Raw genomic sequence first — 18473 nt, 5'->3', positions numbered from 1 at the left:
GTGCCTCAGCCGCTGCCGGCCCCGCGCCTTCCGAGAGCTCACCGCTCCTTCCCGGTGCTGGGGTCTCAGCCCGAGTCCCCGGCCCAGCCCCGCCGCGCTGCCGCAGCCGGGCCGTGCCGGGCCGGGCCGGGCGGACTGGAGGGGGGCGCTGTGGGCTCTGCGGCGGCGCTCCGGGCCGCTCCCTCTGTGGTGCGTCCGCCGTGGGCGGGGGAGCCGCTTCCCCTTCCGCTGCCCTTGTTGCCGGCGGGAGGTGACAGGACCAAGAGCCGCGATGTGGCGAAACGTGCTGGTGAGGCCCGGGGAGAGCGGCCCGCTGCCGCCGGCGGTGTGTGGGGCTCGCTCAGGGTGCCCGCCCGGCTGTGGGGCTCGGCCGTGCTGGCCGCTGTCCCTGCCCGGCGCTGCGGAGCGACCTGCGGGGGTCGGCGCAAGGTCTTGGGCTCGCTGCACGTAGCGCTGAGCTTCAGGGACTGGAGGGGATAAAGTTGAGTCGGGGGGCTCGAGTACTTAGCTCCTCCTTAAGGAGGTATATTTATAGCGTGTTATACCCTTGGGGCGGGTAAGGACGGGAAGTGCCTAGTCTCGTTCCTTGCAACCAGCATCGCCTGTATGTTTGCTCGCCCCGTGGCTGCGTTTTTAGCGGTGTAATTGTGTGGGAACGATATGTTGTCAATATTGCTTGAAGGAGGCCGAAGCCGCTGGCACCTTAGAGCTACCGCGCTTTGAGCCTTGACATTTTACCGAAGGCAGATTAAAGAATTGTATATAGGTCATTGATTTTGGTAGGCTGCCCTGTATGATCAGTCTGTGGAAACAGATTCCAGCTCAGGACATAGCCGGGTGATTTAAGCTGTGTGTGTGTGGCAGGATTGGAGGTGCCTTCTTAGTGCTGTGAAGGTTGTCTCCTGTGCTGGTGGCTCTTAGGTGAACTGCAGCAGTGACAGGACACAAACACAATTGTTAAAATTGTCCCCTTTGGCTAGGGACAATACTATTTTTATTGTCCCTGACAAAGAAAGTGGTGCCTAAAACAGGTATAAGGGGCAGAGGCTGAGATTTCCCCTGGAAGGGAACCTGAAAGTTATGTTGCAGATCCGTAAATCTGTTGTGTCTTACTCAAAGAAATTTTCCCGAGTTTTTCAGGTGGCTAGTCAAGCAGTCCTTTACAAAGATTGCTGAAAATTTTACCGAATTCAAAACTAGCATGTTTAGGCGAAGTTCTGTGTGTTTGTTTGTTTTTAAAAACCTTTTTTTTTTTGTTTATTTTTTGCTATCTCACTTCTTTCTTTTCAAGGAAGCAATTTCTACCCAGTGTGGACAGAGCTGTAAAATGTCACTTTTATTAAAACACTGTTTATCTTTTATTTCAGGCTCTTCGCCAGGTTTCCCAGAGAACCATAAGCACTGCTTCACGCAGGCAGTTTGAAAATAGGGTTTCTGAGAATCAGAAGCTTTTTCAGGTAATGAGTGAGTTGAATAATGTTAGTAGATTAGCGAGGTTTTAGTAGATCATAACTGCATGGTTTTTTTCTGAAGAACTGGTCAGGTCCCCCTTTACATCTGAAGAGAGTGCTCAAAATCTATTTGTATGACAAGAGCATTTGCAGTGCAGTTATTTTCTGCAGAGGTTGAGTATTTTTACATGCATACTTGACTTGCTGTCTCTTTAGGGGGTTTTTTTACCCCATGAAATGAGTTGATATGGGGGAGTATGTCCAAAGAACAAATAGAGAAAAAGAATCAGAAGAAAGAAATACAGTGAAAAGGTAAACCTGAAATCTTACATTTCTTTGATAGCTCATAGATAAGCACCATAATTTTTAATTAGGATGTGGTATTAACATATTTCTCTGTTATGAAAACTATAAAGGTCTTAAGTGATTGGATTAATTCCTTGCAAATTACTGAATCTTCACAAATAATTTCTGAATTACTCTTTTCCTGATTGATAGGGCCACTGAGTGAAGTAGTAAAAGCAGAGAACACTCGAGAGTAATCCCAGCTGCGAGCCACAACCTGGAGCTGTAGCTTCATACTGAGGATAAATTTGGCTTCAGATCTGTGAAAGGGACCAAGTATATTAGAAGCCCCACTTAAATAGTTTTAGCATCTTATTGCTTTCCTTTCCCCTGAAAGAGAAAGCCAGTCTTGTTGAGACCCTTGACTAAGGAGCACGATGTTCATTGTGAGCCAAGGGGAAGGAAATGGGAGGGTGATGTTGGTGATGGGAGGGGGTTAGAGATTCAGTTTCTGCTGGCAGAGGTCTTTAGGCATATCTCTTCCTCCTTTCACTCCTGTCTTGTGGGACAGCAAGTTAAGCTGGAGTAGGTTTTAGTCACCAGCACTGGAGGCTGGCTTGAAGTCCGGAGCAGTGTGATCTTACTGACAGGGGTAAAGATCATGTGGATCTGGTGCTTAGTTTTGCTTTGGGTGGAGCAAAACAATTTCCTGTATGCCACCAAGTGACAGTACAGACTCCTCCCCCTGTTGCTTCCTGTAGCATTGACTGTAGGGATTGACTATACTGGAGATGGATGGGAGGTTTCTAGGGATGGTAATCACATTCTGTGCACTCGAGGGGTCTGGCTGGTGTCAGAAGTGTTCAGGCATCTACCAGTCACTGCTTTACATATGAACTGTGCACATGATTTATTATACTCCCCTAGTGAGTCATCACCTGATACCAGAATGAAAGCTTTCAAGACAGAATGGGGTCTAAATAAGTTTCAGTGTCTTTTGGGACTCAGAAAGATAATGTAGGGTAGTAGTTCTTCCACTGGGTAGTTGTAGTTACATTAACACAATATTGCAAGAACTGCATATAAATAGTTTATTTTTGTCACTTGTTTCCATTAGGAGGATAATGGCCTCCCAGTGCATCTTAAAGGCGGGGCAAAAGATTCTCTGTTGTACAGAACCACTGCGGGTCTTACAGTGTTAGGTAAGGCTAATACTGTAATATTTATTACACTTTGGTACAATTTCCAATGCACTAATATTTTCATATTTTTTCTTTGGTATGGTTTGCAACACAGATGGTGTTTTCTCTGTAAAATGATTACAGAGTGTCTTCAGTCTGTTCTTTATAACATGCAAAGTTTATGTAGAGAAGAAGAAACCACATTTAGACATACTCGGTGTCCATTTGTGCTTTTTTTCCAGGTTTAGATTTTCATATGGCTTTTTCCCAGACTAAGTACTGTGGTCTGAATATTCGTTCAGTTTTCATGTATGGTGTTAGAGAAAAGCAGAATTACTTAATCTATTATGCAAAGGACTAAAATGTAATAATAGCACATACCAGTTTTCAAACTAACCTGACTCTTCTTAGTGATAGGTGATACTCAGTGTACTGAGTTTTCATGTGCTGTAAAAACTAGCAGAATTATAAGCAAGGTTCATAATACTGTATACATTTAACCTTTATGTTGCTTGTTACCTAATTTTGCAATAGCCTCTAACTTAAATATGTTGATGGAACTGATTTTCAGTTCAGATACTTTAAGAATGAGTAACAAGTACTTCTTGATTGTGTGGGTTCCACAGACATGCCTCTCCCCACTTTTTTTTCCCATGTGTCTTTATTTTTGTGCAGCCTGTGGAGATGTATTTAAGTTTTTTCTTCTCTAAAATATGAATTACCAAAAAAAAAAAAATTGAGGCGTGGCTGTGAGAATCTATTTCGTCTGAATTGTAGCTGTTTATTGTCTATATTTCTTCTGGAACAAACTGGAAAGCTGACTTGAAAGGAATTCTGTGTTCTAATCTGAAAATATAATTTCTGTCTCTTAATTCAGGAACAATGTATGCTGTTTATTATCTGCTTGTCTCTTCAATGCCCAAGAAGCCGAACTGATTACATTTGAGAATGTCTCAGCAACTAACATCTCTTTGTCCAGTACCCATGTGACTGTGGTGGCAGCTTATTATAAGCAGCTGGCCCAATGATTGGAATCTTATGTTGATTGTAACATGTAAACTGCAATCAATAAAGCAGTTTTTATGTGGTGTAGTGGGCGTCTGGACTGCATCATCTGTTTATGTGTGTGAGCATATTTGGTCATAGGGTTGTCAAGGGGCTTTACTAAAGTTGCCAGCAGAGGAGAGCCTCAGTCCGTCCCACTCCTCATCTCAATTTGATGCCAGTGCCAGCCATAGGTGCCCAGAGCCAGGAAAGGGGTCACAGGTTAGCAGGTGCACCTGCAGAGCAGCACAGAGGACTCACGGACATTCCAGCCAGGAAGTCTGTCTCATTAGGGACACAACAGTGCCTCTGTGGCAATGCACACAGCCTGGGGAATGAACAGGAGGAGTTAAAGACCTGTAAGACACAGCTAGAGGGCTGTGACCTCAGTGGTGTCACAGAGAAGTGATGGGATGGTGGCTCCTACAGCTGGAGTGCTGGGATGGAAGGACTGGCAGGGAAGTTGTGGTGCTACCCTCTGTGACAATGACTGGCCAGGGTGCAAGGAACTCTGTCTGGGGATAGAATGAGGAGTTGATGCGGAGCTTATGGGTCAGGATTAAAGGGAGGGCAAGGTACAGGTGACATTGTGGTGGGGGGGTCTGTTGCTGGCCACCCAACCAGGAAGATTGAGTGAATGAGTCTACAGACAGCGTCATGGTGGACTTCACCCCAGTCTCTTAGAGGAACAACAGCAGGCCATAAGCATCACTTGTAAGGTACTGTGATGGCTCTTAATAACTTGATTATTGCAGTTATTGGGGAAAATCATAATGGAAACAAATAGCTGTGCATCCCTAGTTCAGTTTTACCTTCTTAACAGAATTTGTTCCTTTTTAACTTTCCTGTCAAGCTGTTTCATGTGGGTTATTATTCCCAAAGTCTGGTATTGACTCTGTAACAAATAGGGTTTCTAAAAAACCCCAGACGATTTCATTAAAGTAGTCCTTTTGTTTCTCTTCTCAAGGAAACAGTGGAATTTTCAAAATGTGAAAACAAGCTCAAAAATCTAGCCTCCCACTACAGTGCTATTTTAAGCCTTTTGTGGATTATGGTTTTTTCCAATTTTTTGTTGCTATCCTGGAGAACTGAAGTATGCTTGTTAAACTTGAGGCAAACTGGAAGAGTACAAGTGTACTCAGGACTCTCTAGTAGAACCAAAAATTAGAACAACCAAAAATAAAGGTGACTGGGGGAATACCCCTCAATGGTAGCTTTTCTACACAGGTGACTTGGCCAATTGCAAGACTAAAAGAATAAGAAATACCTGGATGGATTTGTTGGAAAAAAACGGTTTGGGAAGTGGGGATGAACATTGATGCCTACCATGAGGAACCTCGTGGCCCAGTGAACTATACTACACAGAATCTGAAGCAATCAGTCTGCTCTGTGCAATGCTGCTAAGCCTGCTGCTGCCATCACATGACAGGGTTACCCTCAAGAAGTGGACCAAGTGATGGACATCCGGAAGGCAGCATAAGGAAAGATTAACATGTTTTAAAAGACCACATCTTTTCCTGCCCACAAAGATTATGAAGAATTTTGAAGGGAGTAATTGTTCAAAAACTCCAAATTATAAAAATCCTGTGATGAGCTAGGCAGTAAATACATGTCTGTGTGTGTAACCAAAGCAGAATGTGGAGCTGTTCTTGTTTTTGCATTGAGCTATGTCTCAGAGTCCAATGTCCCAGGATCTGCAGCAGGCTGCGAGCTCTGGGGCCAGCAGCAGCCCTGGTGGAAGAGCACGGGTGGTAAAATGCAGGCTACGAAAAAGCTTCATCCCACACAACAATCACTATTTATAGTCAGAGCCTTGAAATGTTATTTAAATGGATATCAAATGGTAAAAAGTGGTTCTGGCAGGGTTGGGTCCAGTAACCGCGAGACGGGTTTCTGGAGCGTGCAGCTGGGGCAGGCGGGAGAGCGGTGGCATTGCCAGGACTCTCACTGGGAGGCGTCAGCGATCTGCGGGCTGCCAGCACTGCGGGAGCTCTGCTGCTGCAGGAGCAGGGGAAAACCAAACAAAAACCACGCTCAGCACCATTTTATGGGACTGCACTACAACGCTAGCAGGGAACTTCCCATCTGCTGTGCAGTCTATACATGTATTTCATTGCAGGCTCAACCACATCACAGATTGCAAGAGGTAAACTGGGTGCCTGTATTTCCTATACTGTCTCTCTCTAGGAAAATACAAAAATAGAGCTGTGTATTTTCTCTGTTGCTAAAATATCTGAAGATCTTAACCTCAATCTTCCTATGGGTATTATATGAGTAACAGAAAATAAAATAGGCAACTTCCATTACTCCTTGCCAATGTGAAAAGTTGTAACTATAAAGGAATAAAATGGTCACTGATATGAAGTCATGGGCTTCTAGCAGCTAACACCCTCAGCTTAGAAGTGTGCCAGCTTCGTCAAAATGAAAAAAAAATCTTCATGCTACTGTAAGAGAAATTAATATTCATATAATAATCAGATTAAATAATCAGATGAAAAAGTTAAATCCTCAGTACTGCAGTTCCAGGTTCTACAATCCCCTCTGAGACTCCAGATGTACAGATCATGTTTTGCTTTCTCCATTTGGAAGGTAGCTCAAAATATCAGCTCTTAGAATGGTGCCCTGGGCTACATTTTCTTGGCTGCTGAATACATGTATAAATCCAATTAGCTTGACACACACAAAAATTTCCCCAGTAAAAGTCTGAGTACTAATGATATCACAATAACACAGCATTGACTTCCTAAAAGACACCATGAAAAAGTTCAGAAACTCTCAGAAGAAAAAAAAAACAAAACAGGGAGATCTCTAAGTGTATGATCTTCACTGTACTTTTTTATTTTTTCAAGATCCCAGAGTAAAAATACCAGGTTTCTAATGTTGCTCACTTTGACTATCACTGCTCTGAACTATGAGAAAGCATGATGAATGCTGGGGTTTTTTTTGGCTTTTTTCATAATATGCTGTTGCTCCTTTTAAATATCAGACCTGGAGGTTAATCTTCACAGTCACTAGGGTGAATCAGACTTTCAGAGGCAAAATCAATCTGATCAACCTGACTTGACCCTAAATAAGGTATTTAGGGGATGAGTAAGTCAGAACTAATGTATCTTTTCATGTGCATGCTTGTGTGATTATTTTTTTAAAGAAGTTCCTTTTAGCAATAACACCACCTTCTCTAATCTAACTTGCCTGAACCTTTCCACTTATTTTTTCAGTACTCAGCCAATTCTGCTGTAAAAATAATGGCTTGTCCAGAAACACCATCTGATGAGAATCTCTTGGCTGGACTGTAGTTTCTCTGAATGTAAATAGTCACAGAATCACAGAATTAACTAGGCTGGAAATGATTTTTGAGGTAATCAAGTCCAGCCTATATCCAAGTCTTCAAATTCAGAGGGCAACACATACAGTCTGTGATTCATTTTTTGGTCTTGCCCCAGTATTCTTGAAGAGTAGTTATCACCCACAGGTTATCTATTAGACTAAGTGATCATAGCCACTCCCAAAACACATCTAAAGTTAAAAGCACACTTGTACCCATTTCCTCAAAATTTATATCCTTGTCAAAGTTGGTCATTGGCTGGGATTCCTATTTATTAACGTTGTGACAAGCCAAATTCATTCTCAGTGGGTTGGGGAGGTACTTGAAGGAAGGGGTTATCCCACTGAGTCTCCAGTCAGTGAGTTCTGAGCTTAGATCCTCAGTGTGAGTATATAGCTCACTAAGTTCTCAAAACATTCACTCTCATTGCATATAGCCTGCTGAGTCCTAGAGAAAACTGCCAAAGAGAGATAAATTTGTCCTTTGTTTATGTGTTTCTTTCTTTGAGTTCCCAATCCACAAGTCTGAACTTTCTGAAACATAAGGATCTCTTGTCTCTTCAGTCTAGTTTATAAGGTGCAATCTTGTAATCTTCCTTCTGCTTCCACGGTATTTTATTTTTTTTTATTAGATTAAACCACTTTAGTATTTTCATTCATGAAAATGTCTGTCCCTTGCCTTGTTGGGTCTCTGCTGTCTGCAAGAAAAGGCAAGATGCTTGGTGAGCATGGAAATAAGTCGGAAAGTGATGATAAGATTAGTAATATTTAAGCTTTATGTATATCAGAACATAGAAGGAGTTGCAATAAAAAATACCACAGGAGGCTTGGAGTTTAAAAATGGTCTAAGTTAAGATTTCCTGAAGAGAATTCTTGTGAACCAGGTATGAAATGAGCAGGGTCACAGTATTGCTTTAAAAACATATTTCAGCATAAGCACTCTCCTCTGTGAACTACATGTTTGATTGCTAACAGAGTTGTAAAATAAGAGAGAAGTAGAGAGTCTTGTGATACGTCAATCTAATAAAATGGTATCCTTTACCTTAGAGACATATTGTGGAATAGCTCTCTTGAGGCTGCCTGTGAAGCTCAGCTGGAGATACAGTTCCCTGTGAGCTGTAGAAGTATCCCAGGAGCAGCAGAAGAATGGTTTCCTTGAAAGGAACAGTAAGATGTTCAGTGCAGATACTTAAAATGTGCTAATTGAGTTAAATATTTTGTAGAGGACTTTTCGGGCCCAAAGATATATAGTCCAGTTTTAACAATATCTGAATCAGCAGAAAAAAAATAAATACTTTTAGATGTCTGTCTTATTTTTTCCATGGAAGTTTTCCCTTTTAGCCAAGAAATCTGGACTGCACAGTACCTGAAGTACATGATCTGTCCAAAGTTCCATATTACAGATTAAGATTCTAAGACTTTCTACGCAAATCTTATGGTATCATCTTCATCAATGCAACTGTAACATGATTCATAGGTATTTGGAGATTCTTTTGGGAATAAAAGAGAGAGAAGAAGATTCAGTGCTATTAGACTTCATTGTAGGTATTGAGACACTTTGCTCCGAATAACTGTGAGCGGCTTCTGTTCCTACAGGGTTCCAAAGAGAAGCTTGTGATTCCATCAGGATCTTTAAGTTACTAGTGTGTTCATAATAATAATTGAGTTATATATGTTTATGTAATGTAAAAATGTTTCTGTATTGTTTCATTTCAACATGAGCACTTACTCTGGATGACTAATGCTCTGGGCCCTGAAGTTTATAATGGAAAGGTTGACACACACTCAGTCTTATCTATCATAGCACTATGCAAAAGGGAATTATATAATTAAAACATTATAAAGATCTCTATTGCTCAGTGGGCAGTTACAAGTCCCACAGGAGTCAGGCCAACTGTGTTATCAGGTTTATTCCGTCATCTCTTAGGAGCAGTGGGCACATTTTGCTAAATATAGCAAAATGGTGTGCTAATAAGTGCTCCGTGTGGAGCATTGCACTGGGATCACTGTGCCACAGAGCTACAGTGCAGTGCATGGGATGTTAGCCCACCTCTCTGGCTGAGATTTTCAGAAGGAAGTGCTTAAACTTAGACTGCTAAATCCATACTCTGACATTTACATAAATAGCTTGATTTTTCAGAAAAGCAATACCAAGAAATTCTCTTCTATTAAAATAAAAAAAAAATAGAAAAATGTCTTACAACAACAAAAAAAGAGTTGATTATTTCTGGAAATATTGCTCAAGTGTATGAGCAGATTTCTGGGAAAAGAAGAGGGGAACCACAGCTTTTGGTTTCCCCAGCTTAATTAATTGTGGGATGTAAATGTAGTTTCTTAAAGAAAGTCACAAAATGGGTGTGATGCAGGATAGACCTCAACACTATGGCTGGTCTGTATATGATGTGTTTTACAGAGTTAGGCAGGAATCTCTGTCTCAATCCATACCTCGCTTTTTGGGTCTGAGATCCAAAAGCAGAAAAACATATGAGTAGGACCTGAAAACCACATATTTTTATTATCTCCAGGCCCATTTACTGATCTTATTTTGGTTCCTGGTAAATAGATATTTATATGAGTAGACTACAGAGCTTTGCACCAGCAGAATACTTCACTGGCTAAAGTGCCAGAGATGAAAAGTAAAAGTGCTTGATCCAGTGCCTCAGCTGGGGTGCCCAACACCATCTCAGATTATATTGGAGGCATTTGGTTGGGGCTGGCAAATATGACAGAGGATCTGCAGGAGACTCACACTTGCATTACAGCGAAGGGGAACTATCAGGAGACCTGTGATACCCAAAACAGCACAGAGGGCTTGCCTCTGCCTCCTGGGTGGTCCAGAACAGTTTGAGATGTGTCAGCATATGTGGGTCCTTGTCTGTAGCTGACAGCTCCACAAGAGATCTCTGATGCTGCAGAGCACTCGGATGGCTCTAGATCCCACTGTGATAGCAACAGAGCTAAACCCAACAGATGGGGGGTGGCCAGACTGCTGAGGCAGTGCTGAGTTCAGTAACTCAGGTCTTCATCAGACACTGCAGAAGTTTAGATGCTGGGCTCATATGCAGGCACCTAATGTACCATAACCCAGAGCCAAATGCCACCTGAGGTGGCCAGGACAGAGCAGTGGGCACAGCCAATGTTCCTTAAGAGCAAAGCTACAGAGGTGGGGCATGTGTAAAGCAGGACACGTGCCCTGTCTGCCCTCTCAACCACTCTGGAGGACTCTGGAGTTTTTATTTGAAAACTAGATCCCAACAGCTACTCCTAGCATAAAGGGACCTCATCTTGCAGCAGCTGTTCTTAGCTGTGGAAGAAGATCATGATGTAGTAAAGCTTCATGTTATGATGTGCCTTAAACAGGAAACCCTCTAATTACATTTTAAAGGGCACTGGGCAGAGTGTGAAGGAGCAACAGGTCAGGTTTACCAAAAGCCTATTTGTTTAAAACTCCTAAGCAGATAAATTAATTAGTTTATTTAAAAAAAAATAAAAATTGATAAACAAATAAGAGACAGTGGAGCTAGTAGCAAATGCATTTCTCCAGATAAAAAATACATGCAGAAATCAAGACAATGCCAAACCCAAGACATGTTCTCTAAACTGGGCTGACTAAAAGCTAACAGAGTAGGGAGGCCAGCTGGAGAGCATCCAAGAGATAGGAGGAAAGGGCATATGAGAGGAGACATTTTAACAACTTCAACTGAAGCCTCTCAGCAGGCTGTAGAGGTGTTGATATCCAGGAGAGAGACTCAACTCCAACAGGTGAAAAAGGCTGTCAGCAAACAGTACATGGAAGCTTTCAAGTAACCTTTAAAAGTACAAACAAAAGCCAACAGTTTTCTATTTACACAGCAGAGTGCTTCTGATATTGAAGCACAGGGCAACATCTATTTATAATCCAAATAAATCTTGCGTTCTGGTATTTGGAACTGTCCATATTCAGCACACTGGGAAGCAGCAGCCACAAGGCTGCATTAAGTAATACTGATTTAGATCTGCATTGTTTTGGTCCATGCATTTTCCTCCTTAGTCACTTGCCAATGGTGACTTTTGCAAAAGAAACAGGTTTCTTTTTCAAAGCTGGCTCATGTGGAGTTCATAAATGTTGCGACAGGTGACACATAGGCTGTGCTTTTAATACCTGTGAGCTAAACTCTTGCCTGACTCTTTTTTCCACAAACCCTCAAAGTTTCCAAGTGTCCATCAGTATCTGTGATAGGTGACATGCAGATGAGAACCCCAGATGATAGGTACAAGGAAAGTATATGTAAATTAAAGCTATCCAGCTGCTTGGGCCTGTTGCATTCCCTAGCTGCGTCCTAGCCCAAGTTTTACCTCTGTCACTCTTTATTTTGCAGAGGAAAAAGCTGTTATGAATGCCACAGTCTGCCCATTTGAATATGAAGGCACTGAGACTGAGAAGCTATGGGGAGTGGGGAGAAGGGATGGTGGTGACCATGGAGTCCATTTCCCATGAAGTCTGGAAATGGTCAAAAAAATTGCATGACTATTGTATGCAGACATACGGTAACAGCAAAAGGGGTTTTAGCAAAACTGGTGGGATCTGCACCTCTGACAGTTGCATACAAGAAGGGTTCTCCCAGCCTGGCTTCATTGCTCTCTCTCTGAGATTTTGCAGGCATGACAGTTAAGCAAGAAATTTTTCACAATAAACCAAGGCTATTTTTGTGAAATCAAGATGGTTGGAAACTTGATGATTCTTAAGGTCCCTTCCAACCCATACCATTTTATGATTCTCTGATCCAATGATACAGGCACCTCTGGTGTAGCTGTATTTTTTGGTTTCTGACAGCTGTGCTCATAGTCATATTCTGGACAACTTGCAAGTCACCTAAAAAAAGTTATTATCTATTGTCAGCTGCTACAAAACAGCTCCCCAAAGTATGCTGTTAGTACTAAGTATGGTATGGAGAATTTCTCTTTGAAGTCCTGGGGTACTTGAAATAACAGGTCATGAACTAAATGGCCTCTAGGGCTCTTTTCCAGCCTCATTTACTATGGTTGTGTGCATTTGCATCAGATTCACTTGTCAGAATGCTTAAAATTTTGAATGTTTTTCCTGCTGAACTGAGGATTTGGGGCTGACCTTTAATCCTCTAAACCCTCTTGGAAAGATATGTATTGGGATGGAGTGCAGTAGCAGCTGATTATTCCCTCTTGACAACTTTCCTCCAACTTGCTCTTCAGTCAGAGGAGTCACCATATCCTCAATGCCTTTGGTGTTTGTGGTGGAGAGAAGGCCAGCATCAGCCTAATGAGAAGGTACTGAGTCTTAAAATTCCCACCATTAATTATTCCACATTTGCAACAAAAGGATCAGGTCAGTCATTAGCTAGTGCAACCTGAACTTTCAACAGCTTTGAGTACTTTGTCCATTCAGGCACAAGCTTATATTCTCAATAAGACTGCTTACCACCTACACACGCCCTGCTGTCCCAATAGGTACTGATTTTTTTAATATATAGAAGTACTAAGAGGAAATACTAAGCAAAATGTTCCTATTCAGAGCTTGGCACTGCGCCTTTTCAGACTTTCTTGTGGGTTAATATTGACAGCTTCTTCACAGGAAGAAATTACTTTGCAATAGTTGAAGTGCATACCAAATAGTTGAAGTATACTAAATACAGGGAAACCCATGGCTATTAATCCTTCAGCAGATGTTTAATCCAATTATACTATATATTATACCAATTGTATATAATGTATATAATATATATAATTATACCAATTGTATTATAACACTCTGCAAGTAGCAGCTAGTGGCTAGTGATTTCTAAAAATATTTTAATTTTTCAAAATTATGGGTTTTCTCAGTGAACCATCATTCTTTCACCAAAGAACCCTCAGCTACATGAAGAGGAATGCTTAGATCTGCGTTCACAATTATTTGTGGCTAGTCCATTGCTGTGACAGGAACAATTATGTTAAAACATACAGTGATACCTGAAAAATATACAGAGTCACTGTCCTCATTTAATTTATTTTCTTGTCTTCTTTAATCAAGGAAGATTTGTACTGGTTTCATGGAGGAGTGCTTCCTGAATAGATCAGGACTCTGTCATGAAATAATGAACCAGCTTATTTGAAAGAAAAGCAACTTTATTTAGAAATGTTACAATATAAACTGTGTTTGTGTATATATATGGGACTATAGGATCATTGTATCTATGTTTTTCCAATTTTAGTATTAAAGATCTATATTTTTAAAAAAATTACTGACTACAAATTAAGTGGACTTTCTCAGACTCCCAAACTCCACTGAATGCCAGCTTCTTTCTATTTATAACTCTGCTCTTGAAAGATTTATTTACTTTTCCAGTTCTACTTATCTGGAGCCACAATAATTAACTTTCAGAACATTACATAATGGGAAAAAACAGTTACAGAAATTGGAGAAATAAATAGTTGCTAAGGGAAACATACCTGGTAAGGCAGATAATTATTTCATGAATGTCACACTTTCCAGGGATGCTGCTTCTGTAGTTGTTTCACTGAACGAGCAGATTTCAGATAGCACCAGTCCTCTCTGAACACTGCTAATATATGAAGCCAATCCTCATTATGAGAGGTCAGACTAGTTCTGCTCTGTGAATATCAGCTCTGAAATGAACTCATCCAAATAAACAAACACCAGACTGAGTTTTTATCCTGCCATTAACTGGAAATCTCTTGCAGAAGGAAGAGCCTGGTGAAAGCAGTTTAGTATGTTCTGTCCTTCTGCATTTTATGAGTGCAGATATAATCCCATGCAATATTAGTCTTATGACTGATTTAATAGGGAATAAAAAATATGCCGGAAAGTCTGTCCGAATGGGCCTCTTAAATGACTGAACTAAGGCAGTGTTTAATTTAGATGCACTTCAGTGCTAGATGCAGTGATAGACTGATCAGCAAAGTACTTCCTAAGCAGATGTATTGTGCTGACTGCAAGTCACTGGCACCAGCAAAATTTTGCTTACTTAACAACACTTAATGCTTAATCTATATATTGTTTGATGTTCAAAGAGCTGACACTTTTTTTTCATTCTTCCTCTATGCAAAACATATACTCAAATGCGTATAATGTATATATACATATGAATGACACATTTACCATATTCGTATGTAAAGCAGATGGAACTAAATGTCAGGACAACACAGAGGCCAAATCTAGTGTGATAGCCACATGGAAATGATATTCAAGGTTTACAGTGCTGAAATGCAGAATGTCCTGTTTTATTCTGTCCTGGCGATGCAGTTTGAGGTAACAAATAAAAAAAGAGGTGTCAGAAAGACAAAGTTGCCTGAATTACTCTAGATCCAAAACTATTTCAAATTTTCTAAGAAATTCCTGGTTACCTGCAATATTACTATTACATACCTACACCAGAAATGGACAATATTATTAAAAGTATAAATATGAATTTAAATGCTGATTTTTGTACTTAAATCTGTCACTGTTTCAGTGTGTTCAGATTAGATAGCAAAGAAAATTGTAGAGTTAGAGTGCAATGGTCTTAATGTGTTTAACACTTGTCTAAGAAACAAGCAGACAGGAGTGTTAGTAAATGTTTATGCATTTCAGAAATGCCTTCTGCATCACATACTATGTATTCAGACTATGAATGTACATAGCAACAATGCTGATTAAAAACAACCCATTTAATTACTGTGATATATGGAAGCACACACTCTAAATACAATTTGTTGGAGTATTTTGCACATAAATGATCTTAGGATAGTCATGGTTAGAAGAGTTAGAATAAGAAGTTAAGGATAAGAACAAAATCCTGGTGCCCTCGGAGTCAATTGATTGCTTGCTCTTGCCAGCTCTGAATCTTATTTAGTCCAAAGAAATTAAGCAAAGCTGGTCAGCTGACAGGAAGGGGAGTGTTGGGGGTTTGGTTTTTTTCCCTTTCCAGCCTCTGGAATTTTCCCCACTGACATGCTAAGAAGTCTGATAGCTAGTGACAGGGGGAAGGGGGAAAAAGTTGGGGAAAAGGATGGGGAAAACCGCGAGATCAGAAGCAGGTAAAGGCGAAGAGAGAGGCGCTTCTCTCCCCGCTTGCTCGTGGAGTCGGAGGAGGACGGTCGCTGCTGCTGCCCCCACCCCTGCCATCCCAATGCCGGGATCCACCTTTTCTGCGGTTGGATCTCCGCCCTGCTGCCTTCTCGCTCAGCCTGCTATCTCCAAGCTCCCTGCTGAGCACCGGGACCCACACCGTGAGCGGAAGGGTCTCTCCTCCATCCCTTTCCCACCCGGGACAGCGCCACCATCACCCCCAGCACTCCCGAAGCTGTGCGGGACCTGCCGCTGCCCAGCCGCGGTACCTGCAGCACAGGGAGGGGGTGCCTGCGGCCAAAAAAGGACTGCAGCTGAGTTATTGCTCTGTTTGTTGTTCATTTCATAGCTGTTGTTTTGTTTGTCTTGTTAGATATACTAATAAAGAACTGTTATTCCTATCCCCCATCTTTGCCTGAGAGCCCCTTAATTCCAAACTTACACTAATTCAGAGGGGGGGATGGGGGTGGTTTATTAGCTCCATTCCGAGGGAAGGCCCTGCTCTTCCCTAGCACATACCTGTCTTTTCGAACCAGGACAGGGAGATACTCCCCTTGGCAACATCCAAGTCTGTGAGAGAGTGTATGAGGTTCTTGCAGACCTGAGAGACTCCTTGCTTTCTAAGTCTCCACTAACGTAATTCCACTTGTAGCTTTATACCAAATTATTTGAACATTTAAAACAGATATTTCTGAGTGATTTAACTTTTGCATAGAATAATACATATTTTTTTCCAGCCTCATAATTTGCCTTAATTGCTTTTAAATATTAACATAAAATCTTGGTTGTCCTATGATAAAAAAATCCACAGTATATTGTAAAAGAAAAAAAATACCATTGTAGTGCATAAAGTGATAAAAATACCTCATTTGTGTTAATTCACTTCTTGTGGAAGGATATTTCATTGTGATCCCTGACGTCCATTCTTCTGAAACTATTTTCCACACCACGTTTATACTTGTGTTCTTGCTGTGTTCATTCAAAGAACTAAATTTTTTAAAATGTATTATTTCTTAGAAATATTGCTTTTCTATATCAGATCTGGATAAGAAAAATCCAGTTCCCCATGCCAAAATGATGCCAAAAGAGAAAATCCAACTCAACAGGTCAGCAAGGGGGTTTAATAGGTCAAGGGTTTTATCAGCAGAGGAGATGTTGCTTTTGGAAAGTGCATTCTATCAATACCAGTCAGCTGAAACTGTGCCGTGTCCCAAAGAGGAGCTGACTCACTTCCAAAGTGTCTGGAAATGTCAGCGCATGTCTTCTGCTTATCACTTTCTTTTCAGCATTTGGGTTCTTGTGTAGATGACAGGTCTGTTGCAGAAATGAAGCTTAGGAGACACAATTCCTCCTGCCGACAGGTCCTTGATCTTCCAGTCCTGCGGAAAAGTGCCCGGGAGCGGTCCTCTGATAAAATATAAATCTCTGCTATCGGTCACTTCCCGGCTGTAACCCCCCCGATGACTCTGCCAGTCACGTCGTGCACGGAGCCGAAAGGGATCCAGCGCGGTCCCGGCCGCTCCGAGCGGGGGTCCCAAGCTCTGCGCTGAGGCATGGCCCCATCTCTCGCTCCCTCCGTCCTTCTCGACCCGGGTTCCCGTCTCGCCCCCACCGCGGTGGCCCCGGGGGCCCAGCGGCAGCCTCGGCAGGCGGACAGACGGACGGTCGGTCTGTCGGTCCTGCTGCTGCCCGCCGCCGCCACCGGGGGGCGCTCGGTCACCACGGATGGTCCCGGTGCGGCGGGGCCGTGACGCTGGGGCTCCGGAACGAGCGGGGCTGCGGCTGGGACAAACCCGCAGCTTTCTCCCCTCCCTGTTCGCCCCTGCTCCTCGCCCGTCTCTGTTCCACGTCCCGAGTTGGCGCACCCGCTCCTAGGGGACGGTGACAACCCGTGTTTTAGCCCGGAGGGGTCCCGGAGGAGTCTCGCCCGCGAGCGATACTGGGGATGCCGTTCCCCACGGCTTCGGGAGCAACCCCGCTGCTGGCGCGGCCCCCCCGGGATGCTCCGTCTGGGCCCGGGGCAGAGAAGGGCCCGGGCGGTTCTCCCTGTCACTCTCTGGCGCGGCGCGCTGCAGGGGCCGGGACACGTCGGGTGACCCGGGCAGGCTCCCGAGAGCGAGTGATGGGAGTCCCTCGCGGAGCCTGTCCCCCAGCGGATTATCCGATTGTGGAAGGTGAAGTTCCTTAGGAAGACATGGATTTTTCAGACGTGGGCGACGGGCGCGGATTTTCCGCGGGGTCGTAGGGAGGGTCGGTGCGGCGGTGCGCCCCGTCCCTCGGCCCGGGCAGCCGTACCCGCCCCGCCCCAGGCTGCTCCCGGCGCCCGCGGCGATTTGTGCTCCAAGTAATACACCAATGTGCCGGAGAGCTGTCGGTGGGAATGCGTATTTAATGTATGTTTAATGTATGTATGGCTGCACAGCGTTGAGGCCACACACACCTGAACCGTGCCACAGTGTTTATATCCCCTTTGCCCTCAAGGCTCCCGGCCGCGCCACCGGGAGTTCCCGCGCTTCTCTACAAGACTGTGCCGGCGCTCAGCCCAGCCTCGGATCCTCCGCGGGGGCGACGGGGGCTGCGGTGGAACCCCCCGCTCGGGGACACCCTCCTCGCCGCAGTCCCTCGAAGCCTGCCCGGAGACTCAGTTTTTCCACTGCCCTCCCGTGTCCTCCCCGTTTGGGAAGCCTAGGGGAGGGAGGGAGGGGGCGGCGGGCCGGGCCCCTGCCTCTGGGCGCGCTGCCGCCGCGGCTCCCGTCTCATGCCGCAGGAATGCGCGGAGGTATGCGCCAGTTTCCAGAAGTGGATCCCCTTCCTTGCTGGAGCACAGCAGCGCATATATCACCCGGTGGCAGCCGTCCACCTTCCCTGAAGTTTCGTAACCGCTTACGAGGGTAAATTGAGAGTAGGGAACAGCCCTCTATTAAGTAGCAGATTGAGAAGAGGCTCTTCCCACTTGGAGAAGGCAAGTCTTCCCAGACAGACCCCTCGCATCGGGAGCTACAGTAATCGAGACGCCTCCTCTGCGCTCACTGCTGCCGCTGCTGCTGCTCCTCCTTCGACGCTGCTGCTACTTGCTGCTCCTTCCACAAGGTGCCCCCGGAGCTTCATCCTTTATCCTCCTCCCTT

At 43.7% G+C, this 18473-nt stretch overlaps 1 protein-coding gene across 1 annotated transcript; it reads left to right on the top strand.

Annotated features, from left to right (window-relative positions):
• Positions 1 to 233: 233 nt before the first annotated feature.
• Positions 234 to 4009, top strand: LOC134041688 (cytochrome c oxidase subunit 7A2, mitochondrial). The gene is made up of 4 exons (XM_062488588.1): positions 234 to 289; positions 1368 to 1457; positions 2854 to 2938; positions 3795 to 4009. The coding sequence occupies exons 1-4, from the start codon at positions 272 to 274 to the stop codon at positions 3851 to 3853; spliced, it is 252 nt and encodes an 83-aa protein (XP_062344572.1). The 5' UTR covers positions 234 to 271; the 3' UTR covers positions 3854 to 4009.
• The last annotated feature ends 14464 nt before the right edge of the window (positions 4010 to 18473 follow it).

The sequence above is a fragment of the Cinclus cinclus genome, chromosome 3, assembly GCF_963662255.1.
Source record: "Cinclus cinclus chromosome 3, bCinCin1.1, whole genome shotgun sequence".
Lineage (NCBI taxonomy): Eukaryota > Metazoa > Chordata > Aves > Passeriformes > Cinclidae > Cinclus > Cinclus cinclus.
This window is presented reverse-complemented; position numbering and strand designations above follow the sequence as displayed.

What these genes read in the sequence shown, in the direction of transcription:
- LOC134041688 (XM_062488588.1), top strand. An exon ending in AGAATCAGAAGCTTTTTCAG is followed by an intron (nt 1,458 to 2,853) that starts GTAATGAGTGAG and finishes TGTTTCCATTAG; the next exon opens with GAGGATAATGGCCTCCCAGT. An exon ending in TGCGGGTCTTACAGTGTTAG is followed by an intron (nt 2,939 to 3,794) that starts GTAAGGCTAATA and finishes CTCTTAATTCAG; the next exon opens with GAACAATGTATGCTGTTTAT.